We start from the raw sequence: 25,269 nt of genomic DNA, 5'->3' as shown, positions 1-25,269 counted from the left end.
TGGGCAGTGCGGTCTGTCCACAAGTACAAATTGGCAAAAGTTTGGGTAGATTACACATTGGTGGAATATGTTGAAATATGTAAGAAGTAAAAAGAAGCATATATTTTCTTTTGTAGAAAAATGTTCAGGTATTCATTTTCAGTTATACTAAGAGAAGTGAAATATCTCCCGAAAGAATTCTTAAGTACACTAACATAGTATAACTGCTGTTTTTCATCCTGAGCACAAGGATGCTATCATAAAACATATCATTATATTTGGGAAATTCCGCAGGACTCTTCCTATTGACTGAAGAAACTGTGATTGGTCCCTACAAACTGTTCATGTGCCTTCAGTTACCCATGGTTATGAAGCCCAGGTTGCTTTGATAGTGGCCTTTATCTTGTCCGTATTGCTGAGTCAGGTGTTCATCATCTTTCCCTTGGAGGTGGTGGCCAACGGGAGCCTGAGTCCAGTACAGTTTGCTGGTTTCCCTGCTCTAACAGACTTACTAAATCTGCCAATTAACATATGAGTCAGGTAAAAATCTCCTAGTACACAGTCTTGACTTTGACTTGATAAATCACAGTTGTAGCCCCTTTCCTGGAGATTTCTGTATGTGGTGGCTGTTGATGCACTGATACCAGCCTCAGTCCAAGTTCTTGAATCGACTTTAAAATTGAGTTAGGGTAAATCTGAGGATGAACTAATAGGCGTTGCAGGTCCGTCACTGTAATGCAGTTGAACTAGAATAGATGCACAAATGCATCTAGTAACATCTGAATAGAACACATTATATATGTGTATTATAACAAAATAATTTTAATTTATTAGAATAGAAAAATGATATAAACTATACGTAAACATATCCACAACAAGAGATTGAAGCAAAGTTTACTGTGGTAAATTAACCGTGACAGATATGTCCATCTATTCAATTGCAGCTTCATAAATTTTATATTTCACCAATAAAATGTAATGTTTACTGCTAGCTGAGTTTCTGTAGCTATAGCTATTCTGTGTTGTATAATGAGGCTCAGCTATGATTGGTTTGATGGAAATACTTTTGGCGCATATATTATTATGTATAAAAAAGTAAGTATAAAATGGCTTTAAATATATGCCAGTCTGAAGGTAAAACACATACAGTTTGTTTATGCTGAGCTAATGTTTATGCTCAATTCTGTTTACCCTAACTGGGCAGCTCAACCAAGCAGTCACACCTGCTTTTTGGGGTAACAGAGAGAGGCATTTTATTGTCACGTTACTGCAATTTAACAAAAATCTAATTGTTATGAGTGTAGAATTTGAAATGCAAGATTTTTGTTTCTTATGGTAACTTTCTGTGTATCTTGAAGTACATGTCTTGTGTATTGGAGCGGTGTCACTCCAATACACAATATTTATTTTCAGCTGTGAAACAATGATAATCTTTTGCAACACTGCCACCCTGTGGATGTAATCAGCATTACAACACTGATCAATGAGGGGAATGTGGTTAACCACCTGGGCGGTTTCACTACCATTTTTACTACAGCCATCTGATAGTGAAAAAAAGGTTGTCCAAAGACTTACAAGACCTATTAAAGGGTTAATTTTGTACAGCTTAACCGAGACAATAAGATCAGTTTTATTAGCCTAGTGAAGTAATTGAACTGCTTTCACAAATCGGTGGTAGATACTTAGTAAATCAGTGGTCTCCATCCTTGCTTCTTGAGAGCCACCTTCCTGCTGACCTAGTCCACTCTACCTGGTCCAACTTCAATGTCATGTGTTCGAATCCAAATGACACTGACCACAATGCTGACAAGACCTGTCCTTTATTATCATATTCCCCTCGGTCTGAATCACTGTACTATTTAAATACGTTTACTTTACAGTGCTTTTTACACATGGTGGTGGTGGTGGTGGGGGGGGGGGGGGGGGGGGGGGTTGAAGGAGTTGGAGAAGGGATGCAGATTTCTTTTCTGAAGAGTCTTTCTCAGTATATGTGATGTAAAGTTAGCCCTGTGCAGGGAGTGTTGTATGGGCAGAAAAGGTTAGGATGAGTTTAAGGGCCTGTGACTGACAGGGGCCCTAAAAAAATAATAATTGAGTACTTTATCAGAATTGTTGAGTGAGTTGATGGACCCAGCATAAAATCTTTTCATGGGGCCCAAAATCCCTGGTAGTGCCTCTGGTCCTGTGTGAGGGGAAAAAAGTTGCCCCCTTCAACCAGTTAACCAAATCTAATCAAGTTTAGCAATGGCCTTAATTCTACTTCATCATAGTATAGCTATGATGCTGATATATCCAGATACAGCTGATGAAGGGGTAGCTCTGAGGGTACATAAGGTGAAGTGTGTGGGAATATTCGATTACACTTCTTACTGAGGGTCATTGTTCATAAAACTACATGACACCTACATAAGCCATAACATGGGTAGGCAATATGACAATATTTTAGCATAATATGATACTTATTGTTATTGTGATGCACAATATGCTTGTAATGTCTCCCTCTGCTGGTCTCAGTGGGGAGCTCATGGCTCAAGTCATAATAAGCTTGACTCTAATAAGCATGAGCTAAGCTCTGCCCTTCACCTGAAACTCCAAGCACACAGGTGCTGTTAATAAGGGGACTATTAGTTTGGAGTGCTCTTTGTGGAGTCACCATGACACTGCCTGACCTTGTGCTCTACCAACCAACCAACCAACCTACCTACCTTTTGACCCCTGCATGTCCTGATCATGAGTTCTGCCTCAACCAGTATGTTACAATGCTTTTCTTAGCATATGACTTCAGTACAAACAGAGTCATTAGTAATTAGTCTGGATTAACTGTATGAAGTTTAGCACAATGCGTTTAGCACAATTCAGTACGAGAGAGTATCTGTACAGTGTTTTTAATGAATCTGTGGCTACTGATGCCTTTTATACTCGATCGAGGCAGTAGGATCAGATATTTATTTGCTTAGTGAGGTAATTTAACAAAGCTTGCATATTGAATGTTGCTTAATTAACACTAAATAACACTCCCCATCATCAAATCAAATAATCAAATCACAAGGGGGACCCATCCTCCTCTGGACCACCCATTAATTTTCCCCTCAGATGATATAATTGTTATAATATAAATGTCTAAATGTTTAATAAAAAGTTTTGTGAAAAGCCTTTGTAAATGTCATCAGGAAGGGCTTATGTAGGAGTCATGTAGCCTTACAAAAAGAGGCCTTTATAAAAGAGTTACTTAAAATTCAAATCTATTGATAATAGGTTTTCTAAGGAATTCAGGTCTGGTGAAAGTGCAGGCAACTCCATTTGAGGTACCCCAGTCTTCAGCAGCCGTTCCCTAACGATGCTCTGCCCCTCACCTATAACAATGCTCCTCACCTAATAATTGCTACAGTAATTATTCCTTGAATATGTTACAACATTCACTTTTAGAATCAGAAAACGTATAATAAGCATTTGTTTTTTATGGTTTGTATCAAAATGAATTTCACAGAACACCAGTATTTTAGGGTCAACCCTGCATTTGCAACTCTGACCCATATAGTCCCATTTTAAACATGGCAGTGTTCTTACAGATTATTGGGCATTATGCTGTCAGCACCTTTAGTGAGAGGTCTGCCTGAGACTTTTTCTAAAATAATCTTGTAGAATCTGCTTCTGAATATGCGCGATTCACAAAACGTTAGAGATATTTGGCATTCGGGTGACATTTCTGGAAACGTAACAGTGATATAATATCATTAAAGTAGGGCATTTAAATAGAAGCATGTAATCGTTGATTATTTCCTCATCTCAATCAATTTATTAAAACAAAAGCCAACAACAGTGGTGGGTATACCCCAACAACAAATGTCAATGTCTCAGTAACTTATGTGCCCTTGAGCATCAAGTACAGCTTGACAACGACGTCTCCTGCTGTTCACTTATAGTCTGCTGAGGCATGGCATCCCACTTTTCTAGAAGGGCGGCCCTCAGGTCATTGAGGTTCTGGGGTAAAGGGTTATGAGCCTCTATACGGCGACTCGGCGGATCCCACAGGGTTTTCTAAGGAATTTAGGTCTGGTGAAAGTGCAGGCCACTCCAATTGATTGGTACCCCTGTCTCCAGCAGCCATTCCCTAACGATGCATCCTCGATGAGCTGGAGCATTGTCGTCCATGAAGATGAAATTAAGCCTGTGTTGTTCATGCAGAAGCACAATGACTGAATGAATGATGTTATTTAAGTAGTATGGGCTTGTCACTGTACCTCTGTATTCACTAGACACACCTGCCCACACTGTTACACCCCCACCACCACCAAAGGCTCGTCTGGTGACAACAGTGGCTGGTGCATAGCGCTCTCCTTGAGTCCCACTGGTCCCTCGTCCAGTGTAAATGCTCCCTGGCTCATGCCCTGCGCCTAGTGGTGTGGTCTGGTACCCTTGCAGGTCATCTAGCACACAGACCACGCTGATATAAGTGATTTCGAATGGTCTGACGTGACACTTAGGTGCCTCTCACCTCCCTTAAATGTGCCTGGAGTTGTGTGCCATTCATCATCGGGTTCAGCAGGGCACTGTTCACAATGAAGCGGTCATCAGCATGGGACGTGGCCCAAGGACGTCCACTTCTATGCCTTTCTGTGACTCTCTGTATCTCTGTTGCAATCTGCTAATGACCCTCTGTGACACTCTTAGCTCAGTGGCCACTTCCGTCTGAGAACATCCTGTTTAGAAGCCTGTTTGGTGTCGTGTTGGTCTCATAATGGCAAAATGTGAACAGCATGATGAGGAGGACTGTTTTAGGAGCCATTCGAATTGAACCAGGAAATGTATTGGTTGATTTATAGATCAAACACCTGTTAAACTCCTTTTTAGAAAAGTTGTGCAAAAACTACTGTAACATTGAACAGTTGGACATGTGCATTCAAAAGTTTAGAGAAGGTCACCTGTTTTTTTTTAACCCGAAGCCAAATATCCCTAACTTTTTGTGAGTAGTGTATCAGAATAAATAACTGACCACAGAGCTGTTGTCCAGATAGAGACAGCTGTTGTCCAAATGCCTGATTTGTCACCCTTGCTTTACTGATAATGGCTGATAATGGAGATGTTCTACTTGTTTTGTGCTGAAATTTTGAGACCATCATGGAACAGGCTTTAGCACAGATATCTTAGACCCCGTTAACACCTGACCACTTCATCTGACTAGTATCTGGATCGTAATCTGGTAAGATTTACACTTGATAGTAGTCAAATGCGTCTCCGGTTAGTCAGATTGAGAATCCAGTTGCTGTGTGGGACGGGATATGCAAGTTCGCTCATTGCACGGCAATTATTACTGGTGTTTTGGTTGTACTGGGAGGAGTTTTGGTTGTTGAATGTGTCTTGGAGAGATGGATGTGTTTACACTGCTGTAACATGTGGCTGTAATGCGTCTCAGACCACCTCCTGAAGTGGTTTGAGTGATGGGATTAGTATCGGTTTAAATGAGTCTTGGGTGTTTTTACACCTGCATTTCTATGTGGCTTGGCCTTATACTCAAGACGCATGTAGTGACCAGGTGTAAACACATGTCATGAGAAACATCACTGCAGGAAAGGTCATGTGATTTCTATAGGGGCAGTGGTGGCTCAGCGATTAGAGCGCCAGGATATCGATAACAGGGTTGTGGGTTCGATTCCCGGGCTCGGCAAGCTGCCACTGTTGGGCCCTTGAGCAAGGCCCTTTACCCTCTCTGCTCCCCGGGTGCTGGAGTTGGCTGCCCACCGCTCTGGGTGTGTGTGTGTACTCACTGCCCCTAACACATGTGTGTGTGTGAGTGTGTGTTCACTACCAGATGGGTTAAATGCGGAGGACACATTTCGCTGTACAGTGTACACTGTACAGTGACAAATACGTGCACCTGCACCTTTTTACCTTTACCTTTACTGTACCTTTTTTTCTGACCACAAGAGGTCAGCAGAGTTACTTAGTTTGTTCGTTCTGTATTTTGCCTCTGCCTTTGTTCACTGGGTAGTTTGGCAGATCTTACACTCATTTTTTTAAATTGTTATTTTGGTATCTCTTCAAAATAGTTTTAAAAGGCCCATATTGTGGAAACTCAATTTCCTCATGGTTTGAAATAAGCGTGAAGGGCATGAAATAAGCGTAAGGGCCGGCCTGCCTATGGAGCCAAAGCCACGGTTCCACTATACACATACCACGTCAGGTTCTACTTTGGGGAGCTTGCGAAGGTGCATCCATGACCAAGTATGTGCCTGCTCTGGCTGTGCTGAACCCTAAAGGGGCGACCCAGGTCCAAAGATCCAGAATTGAGGAGATGCTAACGTTAGCCATAACTAGAGAAGACTGCATTTTCCCCATATTCTCCAACTAAACTATTAGAAGAGAGAGATTTCACACATGGTCAGCCAGGAGACCATATTGTCACCTTTCTGTAATTATACTGTTTATTGTAGAATTAGCCATAATGCTAAACACTAAGATAGCACCTCACCTCAGTGTGCAGCGCTGTACTGTGGTGAGATTGTGGTGGCTTGGCATAGATATGTTCACTTTAGCCAGCATATTAGCCAGCCTGCTCATGACTAAATTAGCTAGAGACCTTTTTTCGTGAATGATTTGATGATGATGACGACAGCGGTCATCGTCCACCTCGATCTGCACGACCTTCCTTCCAACTGAACACACAACCTGTCTTACCTTCTGGCTCGGGTGTGGGTGTGGGGCTGTGTCTATACGCACAGGGCCGAACAGCTGATGGAGCTGTTATACGCATGAAGAAGCACAGACTGGGGCAGACCAAGAAACGCTTGCTTGCTTATCTTCATGATGTTAAACATGGATCTCAATGCCTTCTATCTGCTTCCATTTCTCTCCAGTACTATGTGGCTTTTCCTCTCCGTTCCTAAAGCTATAGAAGTTAGTATTTATTGAGAAGAGCAACAATGGGCCATAGATGTTCACTCAGTGTTTACTTTATCAGTCACAGGACTGATAAAAATTAGCCTCAGGCTAATTTTACGTTTTTACATACATTAGAGTATGGGGTGTGAATCTCCAGGCTCGAGTCTTAAGCTCTCAGAGGCCAGGTTTAGCGTGCGGGCCTAGCATTTTATTTGTAGGAAATGACCCAGTTCAACAGGGGCAGCAGCAGCAGCCAGGTAGGATCTGCTTTTCCTCTGCTACACTCTTTAACAGCTCAGCCATATCTGCACCCGCGTGGCTCTCATTCACTGCTCTTCTTTGGGGCACATGCGACGCTAGCTGCCACTCATCAGTGATAAAATGGCCAGGTACTGTGATGAAAGGCTCTGGCAGTGGATGCTCACGCATCACATGTTGCACACCCAAAGTTTGCGTCAAAGTTCAACAGCCCTGATTCTCAACGACTGAATACGGACAAATCCTTGGCTATACTGTTCTATACAATGTTGTGATAGTTTGGAATTCGCATCCGCACAGTCGACATCTCGTTATCAGTTACGGGTGTTACGGGTAAGGTTTTTTTTCTGATAATCCTTTATATGCAACCCTGTACAGTCACTGGACGGCTTTTAAGGACACTCAGGACACAGTGTGTACAATTTGGCAAATTTACAAACTTTATTCTTTCTTTACGAAATGAAGAAAATCTAAATGCACATCATCCATGTGTTCATAGTCAGCTTTAGCTGCTGTTCAGAGATCCTGCACTCTCAGGGCGCAGGCACCTTTGATGCTGTGCCAAAAGGAAAAGGAAGAAAAAAACGTAGAGGAGCATTTACAGTCAGAGTGTACGGTCCCTGGAAGGACACCCACAGACAGGGAGGGGAAAAGGGTAAGTGCAATACAGGATGGGGTGCATCAACAGCGCACACAGTTGGATTCATTTTTAGTCACCAGGAGGATCCTATTTAAAACAATGCAAAAATGGATGAAGTGGCTTTTTTGTGTTGTAACAAAAGTGACAGATCTGGTAAACTGAGTTCATAGCTAAACATGGAGAGCACGCTGACAATCACATATGATCATATTTATATTTATATACAGCTAAACAGGACCACTCCAGTGGGATGGACCTGCTGTACGGATGAAACCTTTCCTGATGGACCTAAAACCTGACTTCTAAGCAAACAGACTGCAGGTAAACAATCATGTTAGTTGGAGCTACAAGACCAGTCCATCCACAAAAGCTGTTGCAAATCATTGAATAAACCTTACTGGATGAAAAAATTACCTCCTAAATGTATTAGCAGTGATCAAGTGATAAATTTCATTATGAAAATACCTTTTGTTTTGTATTTTACACCCATTTAAATGCATAGACATTTAGAAATATTTTTTTTTTTGCCATTCTGTTTTCAGATTTTGATTAAGTCGTAAGTTTAAAGGCTTTTTCTGTTTTCCAGTAAAGTAGTCTGGAATATTTAAAAGGCTCTGCATGGTTTGTAGTTGATCAGTTAAGTCAGTTTTTATGTTTCTTAATGTACTCGATTGATTCTATTGGTAATAGTGTGGTATTAATCCAAGCATCTTGCATCTTTTGCATTGCATCTTCTAATCAGGCTGTTCATTTTGCTTCAATAGGCAATGTGGAACGTACGGGAGCAATGCCCTGAAGTGTGTCTGCTAAGTCAGCATATTCTTTAGGACACACTCTTTTATTTTTTTATTTTTATTTTTTTTACAGCAGGCACAATGCAACAGAGCCTGTTCTCCTACTTCTCAGTCATTAGGAAGACAACTGGGACTGAAGTAAAGTGCAGGATCAGGCTGCCTGGACTGGCAGGACCCAGACGAATGGCTGTGGAAATGCTGGAAAGGGGCTTTAACAAGCAGCTAATCTTGTTGGCCCTTTTTTTTTGGCTGGCGGAACCCTCTCATTTGGGGCCCTACAGCCTAAAAAATAGGAGTCATGGGGGGGGGGTATACGCTCCAGCATGGTCTCTTGCCAAAACCGACAGGCATTCCAGTCCCATGCTGGGTGCTAAACCTCCAAACTCTGACCGCAGAGCTAAATATACTACTGCTTGTCCCCTTAACCACACACTCTGAAATATGAAATCATCCCCAACTTCTGTTTACGGCTTTAGGGAAATAGTGGCGTAAAAAAAGCTACACTCCCCAAACGATACTTTAGGTCATGTTTGTTAATGGTTGTTACAGAGCCAGGGATGCTGACTACTGAACGTACTCAATTCCCCCGCTGTAGTGAACAGTTCGAGTGATGAGTCCTTGTTGACTGCATGCCTTTCCGCTGTCCTGCTAATGGCTAAAAATAGCAAGCAGGTTATGCTCCTTTAAAGATCTAATTGCTCCCCACTCAAACGGAGAGGGGAGTCAAAAGGAGGTTGGTTTGTTTAAAAGCACCGTCCAGGCCCTGTGCTCCAGATTTGAGTGAGATGACCTTGCAGTGGGCCCTGATACAAGTTGATAAAGTCATGGACCTTTTGCAGGCCATCAACTGTTACTCCACTAAGCTTCTCTCCTGCCTTAAAGACAAAGCTAGAGCATTGCATTCTCCCCCTGTAAGCTCGACAGCATACAGATACCCATCTGTTAAATACCTAACACAGTCATACCCTATTAAATTAGAGAAATACACTGAGGATCTGAGGGTCATCGCTTGCATAATCTGTTAGAGTAAGAGGAAAAAAAGATCACGATTGTCCACAAAGGGTATCCAAAACCCTGCTTTTCAAAAAGACAAAAATTAGTAGTGATAATCCGAAGAAGCAAAGAACATGCTGCTGTTTCAAATGCTGCTGTGTCATTCATATCCCTGCACATTTGGTTTCTTGTGCTCAGCAGTCTGGCTGCTGTGAATGCGGCAAATCATACGCCCGCATCATCTGCAAGACCTCTGCTGTGAGAACGAGCCATTCCCGAAGTTTTCCAGTCTGTACAGTGCTGTGGAGACTCCTCAATGAGCCCCTTTCCTGGCTGAGGATTCACTTAAAATGAAGTCAAATCAAACAAGTCAGGAGAAGCCTCCTGCGGAAGCTGGTATTCAGTGAGTCGCTGAGTCATTAGCTTGAGGCTTTGTTTGCTGGTGATTCAGATTCGGAAGCTTCGGTTTATAAAGCTAGGAAGTCAGATAACCAAACGAGACAAAATCCGCATGGGGTTGAAAGCTTGCGTCCACCGCAAAGAAATTCATTCTTCTTGTCACCAGTGCCATTAGTTCTACATCCCAAGTTTTGAGAGGTCAGATGAGGCCCTTGACGAAGCTGGTGTCCAGGTGCACAATGAGCATGCGGAGGAAGGACATCTCCTTTCGTGTGTTCTCGAAGATGATACGAGGGTCATCAGACTGGCAGCGCAGGCAGTTGGGAGCCATCACCATGGCCAGATTATTCACATCCATCTTGGTCTTGCTCACATTCACCGGCTGGGCAAAGACCTGACGGAGAAGAAGGGATTATGTGAGATAAAGGGAACATGTTCAGAATTTAGAAAAAAATTTAAAAGAAACTATCTACCTAGCAACACTAGGTGGGTAAGGACTTCGATACATATGAAGCCAGCCACAGAGGCAACATTGCCAGGCAGCCGACATGCTCAGAGGAAAGCACCGGGACTCCAGCTACACTGCACCATCAACAGACGCCAACATTGCATGTAGAGTGATGCAATGTTGCACGGCCAGTTTTGCTCTCTCAGACTGCAGCTGCTGATGGCAAAGTGACATTGCTCAGGATGGTCAGATGTTTTTAGATCTAACTATTGTAAAAATTTTATTTTTGGAGGATGGCAGAGTGTTTGGGCACTGCGCTATCAGATGGCTTGCTTACTTGATTAAATGCATCAGTTTTAAAGCTCAAGTCTGGTACAAACAAACTGATATTGTGTAATCTCCTGTGTGTGTGTGTGTGTGTGTGTGTGTGTATGTATGTGAGAGGGTGTGTACCTGTATTTAATCTGTGAAATTGCAGAAAGCCAGTCTAACAAGCTCTAGCGGAGAACACACTGCGTAAATAGTGTGCAGTGCATTGGAGGGGACAGATTTAGAGACCAAAAAGGGGCCATTCTTACTAGTTCGATAGATTTCTAGGCTGTGAGCCACAATAAGCCTCCAGAACTACTTCTTTAAAGTGGCTTGGCATAGAGACACTGTTTCTGAAACTGTACTGGTTGGATGGTTTTGATGATGGTGGTGGAGAGCAGTAACATCTCAGTATCAAATCTCTCCTAGTTGTGTTTAACTGTGTAAAGATCAGGTGACCGCGAGGATCTGTGGAGTGTCCCAGCACAGAGGGTCTTCTGCATTACCCTCTTTAGTTGGTAATCAGTCATAATGAACTAAAAGAAAGTTTTAGATGCAAATAGCAATTAGCCATGCAGCTAATGTTAGCCAAAAGCTGACTCTTTTGGAGTCACCTGGATGTTTTCCTCCTGCCATGCTTTAAAACTGAAGTCAGCTGAACCTGCTCAGCATTTTAATGCTTTTTTTACTAGCTTAACTGTGTCTGCACTCGTTATGCTTCTCCACTCGCTTATTCAGTTCTTTAATTTGCCATCCGTCTTTGTGTGTCAAGGTTTTGACAAGTTGAAGTAGGCAAAAGTCCTGTTGGTCCTGAGGCCATACGTACAAACCACTGGAAACTGTCCTTTTATACATTCACTTCTACACTGTCTACCCATAACTGTAGCATCACCTGCCTACTGTTGAGAAATTCCTCCTTATGCCATTGCAAATCTGACCTCAGAGGCATGGGTTACATAAGACCTCTGAAGGCGTCCTGTGGTATCTGGCTACAAGACGTAAGCAGCAGATCCTTTAAGTCCTGCAAGCTAAGAGGTGAGGCTTCCATGGATCGCATCAATGAGCCTTGGAGCACTTTCTGTAGGTACTAACTACTGCATACCAGAATAACCCCACAAGACCAGCCTGATGTTTTGGAGATGCTCTGCCCCTGGCGTCTAGCCATCATAATCTGTTTTTTGTCAAAGTGTCTCAGATCCTTATGCTTGCCCACTGTCCTGCTTTTAACACAACACCTTTAAGAACGGACTGTTCACTTGCTGCCTCAATATCCCAGCCCTTGGCAGATGCTACTGTAGATGAAGAAAATCAGTGTTTTTTATTTCACCTGTGAGTGGTGCTAATGTTATGGTTGATGTGTGTGTGTGTGTGTGTGTGTGTGTGTGTGTGTGTGTGTTACCTGTAAGAAGTGGATGAAGTAGCAAAGCACCAGTCTGTTGAGCTCTGGTAATGACTGCACGACGTTGATGGCTGCCTCGGGATCTTCATAGTGACTGATACACTGTGTGTAAAAACTCTGTGGAATCACTGGCTCCTCCAGCTCCCTGTACCATAGCTTCAACAGCGATGCTGAGAGAGAGAGAGAGAGAGAGGGGGCAAAACCAGTTCTGATTAGAGGCTTGTCCATCACTCCAGAACTGGATAAAACTATAAACAAAAACATGACAGGACTGTTTTTCACTCCAGTCACTGATGATGTTGCTCCTACCTGGGACATTGGGGTCAGAGAGGTTTTCTGGAATCTTCCACTGGTCCACCTGTAGTTTGAGGGCGTTTACCTCATCAATGTCTCCTGGCACTCTGCAGTACAGAAATGACATCATATAAATACTCTGACACTGTTCTTTGTATCATTTTGTTTATAACGTGAAAACACCAAGTGTTCCAATATGTGATATAATTTCACGTCCTGTTTAGACATGCGTCAATAATGCATCCCATGTGTGACCAGATGAGACCCCATTTTACTTTCCTGCATAAAAAGCACACCAACACGTACATCATTTCCATTTCCGTCTTTTTTTTTTTTATCAAAATTGTCCTGCTTCAGGAGACTGTGAACAGTTTGGTGGAGTGGACAAGTGGCGGACAAGTGAAATCCGAACGTGGTCCGATCACCCAAAACTCGGGACAGAATCCAGGACTGGAAACTGGACACATAATTAATGCCACAGACTCTTTGAACATCTCTAAATTTATCTAAAAAGAAAAGGACTGCAGGGATTCACCTTCATCAGAAACCCGGCCCTGATTAACTCAAGAGCTGTTAAAGATCTTCAGTCCAGAACGCAATAGGATAGGTGTGCAGGCCAAGCTGGCGTGTTGCCATGAGAATGTATCACAATAAACAGTGGTCCACTATTGTGGGACAGAAAATACAGGGGTTTAGGTCAAAGTGAGCTTGAAGTTAGCTGGCTAAACAATTTGTGGTTCTAGGGATGGTATTTATTCCACTTTCTAAGACAGTGGCTGACACTTGAATATGTCTTCTAAAAAGGAATTGGCCACAAGGTGGCACTAGTTTATGCAATACGTTGTTTTTGAATGAGAATGACACTGACATGGCGGATAAACAAATGCATGCCTTATTATGAACACGTTTTTCTGGCATCTTAGTCAAGTTGCTTTATCAGATTTAATGAAAGCAGATGGTCCAGTGTGTGTGTGTGTGTGTACTGCATTACACACAAGGACTGACTGAGTAGATGAGGAAGGAAGATGAGGATGACACTGGGAATATAGAGCACAAGGGCCCTGTAACAAATATCATATTTCACAGAAATCACCCTTTAATATGGGGTGATATTAAAAACAAAAGATTTGCTCGGTTGGGGCAGATTTTCTGACAAAACTCACATCGCACACAGGCGTCATAAAAAGACATAATTAGGAAAGGGACAGTAAGAGCTGGAAGGAATGTGTTTGCCTGTTTTCTGTCTGTACACACATGCACACAGACCAGAAATGCATCCACTCAGCCAGTGGACACATTTACTAAGACATTCATTTAGATGCACAAGCAAAAACTGATCCTAGATCAGCTCTCCCAACTCCTCAAAGTCCAACGAATTTGTTCCTGACCTTGCACATCCCACACCAGAGGAAAGTCAGCGCTGTAATTTGGGCTTGTTTGGCTCTTGAGCGCATCGAGGCGAAACCGACACTCGCTTTTTGAAAACGCATCAGGCAGCCTAACAAATGAAGGCGCTGTCCTGTTTAAACGATTAATGCGCTCTCTTTTAGGACTCCTTTTGCCAAGTGTCAAACAGACGGGGATCTGTTTGGACAAATAGCTCCTGTAGGGACCACCCAGTCATGGGGCCGATGAGGAAACAGCGTCTGAGAAGATGACACGGGCAAGGATGAGCTGGTTTGCATAGTATTGTTTTGGAGGAGGAGGGGGAGAGGGAGGAGGGGAGCAGAAAACAGGATTGAACCATCAGTCTTTGAACCGGGTATCACAGACACACGTCTATTTGGGTGTTATAATTAACTTGGCCAGACATGCAGAGGAGAAATGAACTAGTGAAATGGCAGCTCTCCCAGTGCCAGACACACAACCTGTTTTTAAAATATGCTTCACGGCTAGAAGGAAGGCAAAGCTCCAGTCTGGCCTCATTTCAGTGTATGTGCTAACTGACCAGAGGGTATCAACAGGTCTGTTCATAGATAAAACATGATGGTCATAGATCTCTTGATACTGTAGGTAATATACAATGGTTGTAGGTGTCTTGTCATAGATAATAAATGATGGTCAAGGATGTCTAGTTAAAGTTAATACAGGGTTGTAGATTGTGCACAGTCAATACATGACATTTGAAGATGGTCTGGTCATAACTAATATATGATGGTTAAAAATGACGGGTCATAGCTAATATATGATGGTTGCAGATGCCTGGTAATAGCTAATATATGATGGTTGTAGATGCCTGGTAATAGCTAATATATGATGGTTATAGATGCGTGGTTATAGCTAATATATAATGGTTAAAGATGACTGGTCATAGCTAATATATGATGGTTATAGATGCGTGGTTATAGCTAATATATGATGTACATGCCTGGTAATAGCTAATATATGATGGTTGTAGATGCCTGGTAATAGCTAATATATGATGGTTATAGATGCCTGGTAATAGCTAATATATGATGGTTGAAGATGTGTGGTTATAGCTAATATATAATGGTTAAAGATGACTGGTCATAGCTAATATATGATGGTTATAGATGCGTGGTTATAGCTAATATATGATGTACATGCCTGGTAATAGCTAATATATGATGGTTGAAGATGTGTGGTTATAGCTAATATATGATGGTTAAAAATGACTGGTCATAGCTAATATATGATGGTTGTAGATGCCTGGTAATAGCTAATATGTGATGGTTGTAGATGCCTGGTAATAGCTAATATGTGATGGTTGTAGATGCCTGGTAATAGCTAATATATGATGGTTATAGATGCCTGGTAATAGCTAATATATGATGGTTATAGATGCGTGGTTATAGCTAATATATGTTGGTTAAAAATGACTGGTCATAGCTAATATATGATGGTTGCAGATGCCTGGTAATAGCTAATATGTGATGGTTGTAGATGCCTGGTAATAGCTAATATATGATGGTTGTAGATGCCTGGTAATAGCTAATATATGATGGTTATAGATGCCTGGTAATAGCTAATATATGATGGTTATAGATGCGTGGTTATAGCTAATATATGATGTACATGCCTGGTAATAGCTAATATATGATGGTTGAAGATGTGTGGTTATAGCTAATATATGATGTACATGCCTGGTAATAGCTAATATATGATGGTTAAAAATGACTGGTCATAGCTAATATATGATGGTTGTAGATGCCTGGTAATAGCTAATATATGATGGTTGAAGATGTGTGGTTGTAGCTAATATATGATGGCTGTAGGTGCCTGGTCATAGCTAAGAAGGAGTTCGAAGAAAGTCTAGTAAATAGGCAATTTATGATCATTGAAGATGTCTGTTTATAGCTGATACATGGTGGTTGAAGACGACTGGTTATAGCTGATACATGGTGGTTGAAGACGACTGGTTATAGCTGATACATGGTGGTTGAAGACGACTGGTTATAGCTGATACATTGTTATAGCTGATACATGGTGGTTGAAGACGACTGGTTATAGCTGATACATGGTGGTTGAAGACGACTGGTTATAGCTGATACATGGTGGTTGAAGACGACTGGTTATAGCTGATACATGGTGGTTGAAGATGACTGGTTATAGCTGATACATGGTGGTTGAAAATATCTGGTTATAGCTGATACATGGTTGTAGATGTTTTGTATAGCTAATACATAATTATATTATATTACTGGTGTTTAGTTATAACCAATACATAATGGTCACATGTTATTTGGTCAGTGCACATACATGACTGGCACAGATGACTGATATTTGGTGACAGTGTGCATGTTTTTATATAAATATGCTCCTGGACTGAATACTATTTAAAAACAGCAACACCCTTTAATGAACATTCACTCCTGTACCCCTGGCATTAATGAATTCACTGTAAGCGCTCTTTCTCTTTGTGTCTCACCTGAAGATGCCCTCTGTCTGAGCTCCACCAAGGGTTAACACGCACTGAGAGAGTTGCACCTGCACCCAGGGCAGCCTCCTTTGAGGGAAGAGCTCGCTCTGCCGTTCCATGATTTCCTCCAGGGCGCTGCCGAACAGAGACGGTGTCACAATGGCGTTGCGCCCATGATCAATCTCATCGAGAGTGGGCTTTCTGAGCCCCTGTGGAGGGAGAGAGTAGAAGAAAGGGATTAGTACATCCTGACATGATTTAAATCTGGCAGTCGTTCTTTGCATTGTATCAAAATTACATGATGCATGGGCCAAGAGAAATGCTCCAGAATGTCTTGGAATAAAATCCGCTTTCCACTGAAGGTAAATATGGTTTTTCCCTTCTGTAAAATGTTGGGGATGTATGTAAATATGCATGTATAAAATATATTAGTGCTGGAACCGTACTGAAATAGTCAATATGAGAATCAATTATAGAAGTAACGCTTACTTCCTCCACACTGTACTATAATACCCCATCTTTTACTCTGACCAGCAATTTGCAACAGCAATTTTAGCACAGTATGCCTTCATGCCACTATACAGTACAAAGTACCACTGCGTGGTGTGGCCTTAAAAATAGCACCTCAGTAAAAACTGTGGAGACATGGGTGGGACAGCTGATTACAGGGTAAGGACTGGAGAAAGGAGAGAAAGGGAGGGGGTAGAGCTAATGTAAGTTTTACTGTGGTGTTTGTGTGTGCTTGGGGGAGGGGGTGCCTGGGGGCTTATTATAGCCCCCCCACCCCAAAGTCTGAGTGGTTCTCATGGAGCTTTCCTAAGGGCTTAGTGCTCTGATTGCTAACACATGTAGGCACTTGCACACTGCTACACTGTGTGTTACACTTCAGCAGTCAAAGGCCAGTCTGAACACATTACAGCCTGTTTTGTTTCGGCACCTGAAACATGCAGAGCGGCCATCCCCACATGCTTCTCTCCGCAAAAGCAGTTTAAATCATTGACCTTTCAGATACCCTGTTTGCGCTTCTGTTTACCTGGAGAGCGCAGATGACTTTAATCAACCGTCCCGAGTGCCTGCTGGCCGCAATTACTGGTCTGGAATCAGGATAATCAGGCTAAAGAATTACGGCCAAAGGGAAAGGATAAACGAGCCTGTGATCAGTACCTAGGGCCACTCTTACCTTCTTGCCCCCGGTCACGGCAACTTTCTGCAGCTTGCGGTAGCAGTACTTGGCATAAGTGCTGATTGGCAGACCTGTGAAGGACAGAAATAACCGACAGTGTAAATGATCAACTGATTAATTCGCACAGAGTCAGAGCTTTGCTGTGAGAACAGAACAAAATCCTGTGGTCTTGTGACTTCTAGCACAATCCAGAGACCTAAATTCTGTGTGTGGATTTGTTTAGAAAAAAAAATAACCCAGAGAATGGGGGTTTGACATTTGTTCCTTTAAATTAGGTCTGCAAGTTTAATCTTTTGTAGTTTTTCAGTACTGTGATACAGTACATATCGTTTAGGCCTGGATGGGATGATGGAATGCATCAAGTCAAATTAGTAATCGTTGCTCAGAAGGGAGGAATGGGCTACAAGAAGACAGCCAAGCATTTTCAGCTTGCAATTTTTACTTTTAAGAAATGGCATTTCTGGGGAACTGTGGCAGTCAAGACGAGATCTGGAAGCCCAATATGACTACTGGAGAGAGCTGCTTGTATGCTGGTAAGACAGGCAAATCCCCTATTTGCCTGCCAAGAACCTGCATTAAGATCAAGAGGGTGGTGCACTATTCTGGTGTATGCCATTGCCTGAACAAACATGACATTCATAGAACAGACATAAGAAGCCATGTAAGTTTCAGAAACAAGTGCTGTGGACTGATCAAAGTCAACTGTGAAGCATGAGGGTGGATGTATCATGTTTTGGGGTTGTGTTGCCACCAGTAACATTAGCAGTAGTGCAAGACTGGAGGCAAGAATGGATTCCACAAAATACAAGCAAATCCTGGATGCAAAAGTCAAACTGCTTGGGACAAAGCTGAAAAGAGGCTTGTCAGGATACAACAGGATACTGATTTAAAACGTGCCTCTTAATCCACCATGGACTACTTGAAGAGTCACAAACTCAAGCTTTTGGAATAGCTCCCTCACTCACCTGACCTACACTACATTGTGAACCTATTTGTGGATAGGCCTTAAACAAAAATAGCTCTACTGCTTGCAAATATGGCTTCCTGTAGCTGCCCGCATCAGATTCAAAACCCTGACGCTGGCCTACAAAGTCAAGAATGGACCAGCCCCTCCGTACTTGACGGCAATGGTCAAAAGCCAATCCACACCTAGAGCACGTCGAGCTTCAAGTACGGCTCGGCTCGACCCGCCGTCCCTCAAAAATCCAAGCGTCCAGGCTTTTTTCTGTCCTAGCACCAAAGTGGTGGAACGAGCTTCCCTTGGTTGTCCGAACGGCCGAGTCGCTCGCTGTCTTCAAACGCAGACTGAAGACCCACCTCTTCAGAGAGTACTTGGACGAATAGCGAATAAGAGATATCTTTGATTTTTTAGTCTATTCTAACTAGCTAAGGCTTTTCTTGGGTAAATAGCAAAGCACTTTGTAAGTCGCTCTGGATAAGAGCATCTGCTAAATTCCTTAAATGTAAATGTAAAATGTAAAATGTAAATATGACGTAGGTAGTTATTAGTATTCTATTTTTGGAGGCTATTGCTATTTTGCACTTTGGACAGTAAAGGGAATGGGACTTTTATAGTGTATTTTTTGCTATTAGCTTACAGGAGAGGTTGATTAGAATTGTAATTTGATTGTTTACATTGTCAAAGCAAGCAAAAGGGAGTGCAATCAAGGTCACACTATTGTAATAATCATTTATCACTTATCCCCATATTTGTAGTTGTTATATTGTAGTTCCCATATTTGTAGTTCCCATATTTGCCGGGGCTGAAGCTGAGCTTATGTGTGCGTGTGCATATTATATGTGTGTGTGTAGTTTAGATTATCATGAGCATAAGCATTTTTTTCCTCAGGATGTTTTACTACACTTTGGTTGAAGCTAAGAAAAATACACAGCACAGTTGAAACTCCATATGCCAGATTTTGTTACCAACACAAGATCAAACAGCCCCCCCATCCCCCCCTTAGACCTGGATCCTTTCTCAACTTTCAGAAAATTCCTCTTCCATTACTACAGTATGATAACATTTCTCGAAAGTGGAGCAACCTTTAGCAACCGTGACGCTCGCCTCACACTGGAATGAAATGTAAAACACTGGTGACGGATAAAAGACTATAACTCAATGGTCCATAGTTCTAAAAACAGTGTCTTAAACAGTGTGAACCACAGATCTCTGCGTGTCTTCCCGGTTCTCTTACTCTGTGCAGGGCCAAATACTACCCCCACCGCCTTGCAGGCTACTGAAACTCCTGTAAAGAACCACGGCTGAACATTGGGCCTGTTTTTGATGCAAAACAGACAGCACAGGCCAGGAGGACATGCTGTAATTCCTCCTCTTCTGTCCTGTGTTGTGGGAAGGTGAGTCATTCTTGGCCAGTCTACTGATCTGAGGTCAGTGAGTGTGAGGTGGTGATTTACTGCTTGCAGGTGATAACAGCTTTACTGGACTGACCCCAGGCCTGACATTCGGCATCGCTAGCAGAGAACGTATTGCTCCTCCCTGATTGAGAGAGGGAGAGGGGGAAGTAGATGCTTGCTGCCAAAATATCCCACTCTACAAGACCTCTGAAGGTGTCCTGTGGTATCTGGCACCAAGACGTTAGCAGCAGATCCTTCAAGTCTGAGCTGAGGTAGAGCTACCTCAGATTGATCTTGTTACTCAAGCACATCCCACAGGTTACCGGTGCACATGTTTCTGTGACTTGTGGCACAGAAGCCCTTCTGTTGATTCAGACCAGATGGGGTTAGCCTTTGTGGCCCTTACACATCAATGAGCCTTAGGTGCACGCAGTAGCTGGCTTGTGGTTTGTTCCTGCCGTAGCCCTCACAAGCCTTGTCTGTTTTAGCGAGGTCTAAACCCAGTCGTCTGACTATAATGATTATGCTCTTGAGAAAAGTGGGTCTTTACCTCTAACTATTTAATGTTTGTTCCAGATTTTGACTTGCCATTTTTTTATGAGATTTGGTGTGCGTTCTCAAATTGTAATTGAAGTCCATGTAAAAAGATTAATTCCACAAAATGGCACAAAAATGGTATGGGGGAGCTGTGGAAGCCCACTGTAGTTGTGTGTATAGCGACGTGCTGAGTTCTATTAAAGCAAACTTGGATGAACCACTAAACTGCAGTGGTCTACTTAATGTGCCTAAATAACTGAGCTAACTGAGCTAATGCTAACCGGCTTCTCTCTCCTGATTGAGGGCAGCACAAAAAAAAGTGGATAACGACAGACCCTATTTATATCCCTGATTAAAGTTTATTTCAAAGATACAAGGTTTTGTTCATACAGTGAGATATACTGTGTTTTAAGAGCGTTTAGCACAAAGATTTTAGTAGAACAAGAAGCAAGAAGAAGAACTGCAAGTCAGTGGAAAAAGAGAAAAAGCAGCTCTTCAAAGAGGTGCTGTACTTTGGAAAAGCAATGGGGGAAAGTGATGGGAAAACTGCTGGGAGTTGTGTGCTGCCTCAAGCTGAACAACCACAGTCTGAAAACAAACAATGCACTGTTAAAGCAATACACTGTTAGCGTTGTGGCTTCTCATAAACCAAGCAACACCAGACAGCACACCAGCTGCATAAATGACCAGAGCGAGGGCGAGTTAATAACAGACAAGATGGGATGAGTAAGGAGGAGTGACCACAGAGGAAGAGAAGGAAGAGACTCCTTCAGAACCACCTGTCGTCTAAATAGAACGGACAGAAAGCGAGTTATATTGGAAGTGTGCTCCAAAGGGCAATTAAGGGGTCCAAGCACCAGCAGCATATCATATCTCAGACCAATGCCCCTCCCTGCTCACTTAACCAGGCAAATGGCCAGCCTTTTGTGCATACATTCATGCACACGCATACACACACCTGCAGCAGACACCGGATGAGTCAAAGCCACCCAAGATCTGTCGTGGCCTGCAAAGGAAGTTTGTAATCTGAGAGTTGAAAGCCGGTTTCGAACTGACGGGGCTCTCTAGTTGCCCTCGGCCAATGAAGAGAAGACTAAAGTAGAGAGAAGAAAAAAGAAGACGGCAGATCTTACAGCTGGTGTTTTACATGGATGACTCTCTGGTTTATCAGGCTGTGAAAATACGGTCAACATACGGGTCAGATATTTCACAAGAGCCTGGTTCTCTTTGATCCCTCTCTCTCGCACACTTTGTCACTATTCCCGCCCACTTTCCCCCGCTCATTCCACCTTCAGTGCTCCCTGTTCAGATTTCCTTTCCTTTTGTTTTTTTCTTTATCAGCTCCCTCTCCTCTTTAAAACGTTTGTTTTCATTTGTTTTTATTGTTTCAGACTCAACTATCTTCTTTTTTTTTTTTTCCGTCAACCTATTCGTCAACCCCACCCTAACGTCTATTCATCTTTTCCTATCTACTTACATCCTTCCCTCCCACCCTCTCTTCTCCTACTCGTTTTCTTGTTTCACATCTCTCTGTCCTCCCACCGCTTGTATTAACAGCCTCTTGAAAACAAAGTACAGCCGACTGACACCGGCACTCCAGGCCAGACGGAGTGGGAGGGATTGAGGAGAGGGGTGGAGAGAGAGAGAGAGAGCAGAAAGAAATGAAAGATAGGAAAGGCCTGTTTTGCATACCAATAGCTGTTGCTGTAAAGGCCTCTCTTTAATCCTATAGACTTGGAACCATCTTTCCAACGTTTCCAGTGGAGTGCTCAACATTTTAACGCAAGCCTGTTTTCTTTCCCACAACATCCCTCCGGCCTAGTCCTCCCCGCCGGCTGCCAGGCCACGCCTCTCGCGCTCCAGGTTGGCTCAGATGGAGAGTGAGTGGGGCCCAGCATATGCACTGTACAATAAACTCTGATCAATGCACTTGTGCCCGTTTCAAACAGAAGTGAAACTGGGGCCCCTGAAATCTGCTCCTCTTGCACAATGCCATCTCTAAGGGGCTGCAGCGTCGGCAGACAGCTGGTGAGGCCTGACGTTATTCATCCCACAGTCTTCTTGTTGCCCATGCCATCAGCACCCGCCTGGCTAACTGACCAGGTCGTGTCAGATTGGTGGAGCCAAGAGAACGCCCCAGGAAATCAGCTTGTGCCAAGAAGGAACTGCAAGTAGCCCTGGGAACTGGGATCTAAAGTGGTCCCGGAGGGCCTATGTCCTGTGCATGAGCTCCCTGTTCGAGCACACCAGCGCCCAAGTATCGACTGTACTTACCAGCTTGTATAGGTGTGTTTGAACAAGGAACAAACCAAACTAAGTAAAAAGACATAGGGCCAAGGCCAAACAATTGCATCCATGTTGCCAGAGAACGTCCCATGTCCTTAAAGCCTCTGGGGACACATCTTGATATATTGAATTTTAGGGTGTTAGTTGAAGCATTCAGCAAAGTTTCAATGGTAAACACAAAGCAGAAATATGATCCTCAAAAATCCCCAAAATGCACTCATCAGACCTCTCTTGCGCGTGTTTTTTTGGCCAATAAAATGTAGTTTCCATTACCATGGCAACGCACACAGCCTTTTCCTAGGCTTTGTGTCTTGATGGTATAGAACTTCAGACTCGCTCCAGTCCTGTATCTCATTGCTACAAAAGAGTCTTGCTCCCTGAGGTTTTCTGATGACTTGTTTAGATGTGTGACTGTGCGTGTGTGATGTGGTCTGGGAGAACCCCAAAGGATCCTAGGATGCAGCTGGATGCAGCTTTGCCATTGGTCACAGCAGGTGGTGACATCAGTGAAACCGCAAGCACACCACTAAACACAATGCGAAAGAGCAAGTTGTATAAACAGGGCCGGGATGACTGAGACACATGCAAGCATACATCTTGACTCAGCCGATTACACCCAGAGGAGCCTCAGGCCATGTCTGAAAGTGGTGAGTAACCACAGAGTGCAGCTTTGAAGGCGTCCGTCATTTGCACAAAATCAAAACAAAACATCCCGCAGACATCGGCAACCTGGGAGGACACATCTGACCACCAACGATCCTTGGCCGTCTTCTGAACATCTATGTCTTCAAGGTTTACAGGGGTTCAAAAGTGTTTCTTGGCTCTGAGTTAATTGAAATAGAACAAAAAATGGCTCGATACCACTATTTTTTTTTTTTTTGTGTGATACTGTTCTTGAAATCTAGAATATTAGTCCACACACAGCCAATAATAATAATAAAAAAGTATATATATATAAAGCTTTAAAATGAGCTGTTTTAAAAGTAGGCTGTCCTCCTCAAACTACTCACTCCACTACTCCGCGAGAGAAAACATCACATCACACAGTGGGGCTGGGCAATTCATTGAAAATGAACTAAAGCTGACATTCAGAACTTCTAATCAACGTAATCTTGCCCATGTTGATTATTTAAATGTAGGAAAACATTATTCTGTTAGTAATTTCCCTGCTGTGTTTTCATAAACTGTCCTATTGAGGAAAACACTAAGCCATCTGAGCAACTCCAGCGGCTTCTGAGGTCATATATGAGGGCACTATCACAGTGTGTGCGTTTTTGTGCTATTTTAAGCAACATGTTTTATATGATTAAATGAGATTTCCTTCGACTTTTCTTAAAATTACATTTTATAGTGTGTTTAATATCCTACAATGGTTAAAAATGGCAGATACCTGTTCCACTAAAATATGTCTGGATCTCAATACACTGGATCGGATGGGGACATCCTTATTGTCTTCTACAGCATCGCTTCTTTTATTAGAATGTAGTTGACTTTAACGTTTACTGTTTTTTCTCACACAGGGTCATTATTATGCCATGTTGACAAAACTTAATAAGTAATGGTCTGAATAATCTTTGAAAAGTGCCAGTATAAAGTCTTTGCTCTGAGCAGTGTGAAGGAATGAGGAAAACTGAGAAAAGGAGAGACCAGAAAAGGCACAGAGAGGAGGGAAAGAGGACGAGGGATAAACCGGGTGGAGGCACTGGGGGCGTAGCCTGATAAAAATGGCCTATACTTTGTTTTTGTTGGTCTTTCTATTCTATACTTCTAAGCACACTTCCTACCGGATATGTCCCTCTTAAGGAATCCTTTCTTAGTCCTTCTGGCTATCTTACACTCTCTCTCTTTCATTCTCTCTCTCTCTCTCTCTCTGCAGTTGTGCAGTGTACAATATAAAGCGTGGGACTTGAAGAACATCATGCTGCTGTGAGCTCTAATCTCATTTGTGTGTGTGTTTGAAAGGCAGACAGACAGAATGACAGACAAACAGCAGACAGTGAGGAAAATCTTTCAGCTAGTTTTCTCTGTCTCTCTCTCTCTCTGTCACGTTCTCCGAAAGCTTACGGATACAGACAAAACGGAGCAGTACCATTGCTGTGAGGATTTAAATGCATTCAGCAACAAGGGTGTTGGTGAGGTCCATATGTTGGATGATCACCACCACTCCTCATTCCCAATCCCCAATTCATCCCAAAAGTACTGGATGGAGCCCCATCATTCCAGAGAACACAGTTCCACTGCTCCGCAGCTCAATGTGGGGTGGTGGTAATCAATGTGGGGTGCTTTATACCCCTCTAGCCTACACCTGGCATTAGGCATGCTGCCAACAGGTTCATGCTTATCTGCTCCAGAGAGTAGACAAGCTGTGTATTTGCACATCTGTGTCAGCAATGGGTGCATCTTAAAGTAGCTGAATGCGTCATTAGAAGGGGTGTCCACAAACATTTGGACCTGTAGTGTATCTTCTAGTGTATGTGTGTGTGCGTGTGTGCCATGCTGCAGTAAAACGTACCCTGCTCTTCCTCCTCTTCATTGTTCTGTTTCCTCTTCTTCCTGGACTTTGAGTTCTTCTTGTTCTTTATGTCCTGTTGTTCCATAATCCTCTGTAAAACTGATAAAGCAAAGAGAGAACACCT

The 25,269-nt window shown here is 42.8% G+C and overlaps 1 protein-coding gene across 2 annotated transcripts in view; it reads right to left on the bottom strand.

Annotated features, from left to right (window-relative positions):
* Positions 1-7,533: 7,533 nt before the first annotated feature.
* arhgap46b (Rho GTPase activating protein 46b) overlaps positions 7,534-25,269 on the bottom strand; it is a 91,080-nt gene continuing 73,344 nt past the window's right edge. For both annotated transcript variants that reach the window (XM_072696675.1, XM_072696676.1), the window contains 6 exons: positions 25,146-25,244; positions 17,453-17,526; positions 16,282-16,481; positions 12,408-12,499; positions 12,099-12,268; positions 7,534-10,336 (listed from right to left, as the gene is read on the bottom strand). In XM_072696675.1, coding sequence (XP_072552776.1) covers positions 10,142-10,336; positions 12,099-12,268; positions 12,408-12,499; positions 16,282-16,481; positions 17,453-17,526; positions 25,146-25,244 — 830 coding nt within the window. In that variant the 3' untranslated portion in view covers positions 7,534-10,141. The remainder of the gene's footprint in view (positions 10,337-12,098; positions 12,269-12,407; positions 12,500-16,281; positions 16,482-17,452; positions 17,527-25,145; positions 25,245-25,269) is intronic.

Source organism: Salminus brasiliensis, chromosome 14, assembly GCF_030463535.1.
Source record: "Salminus brasiliensis chromosome 14, fSalBra1.hap2, whole genome shotgun sequence".
NCBI classification, from domain to species: Eukaryota; Metazoa; Chordata; class Actinopteri; order Characiformes; family Bryconidae; genus Salminus; species Salminus brasiliensis.
Note: the sequence above shows the minus strand (reverse complement) of the source record. Positions and strands in the feature narration are given on the sequence as shown.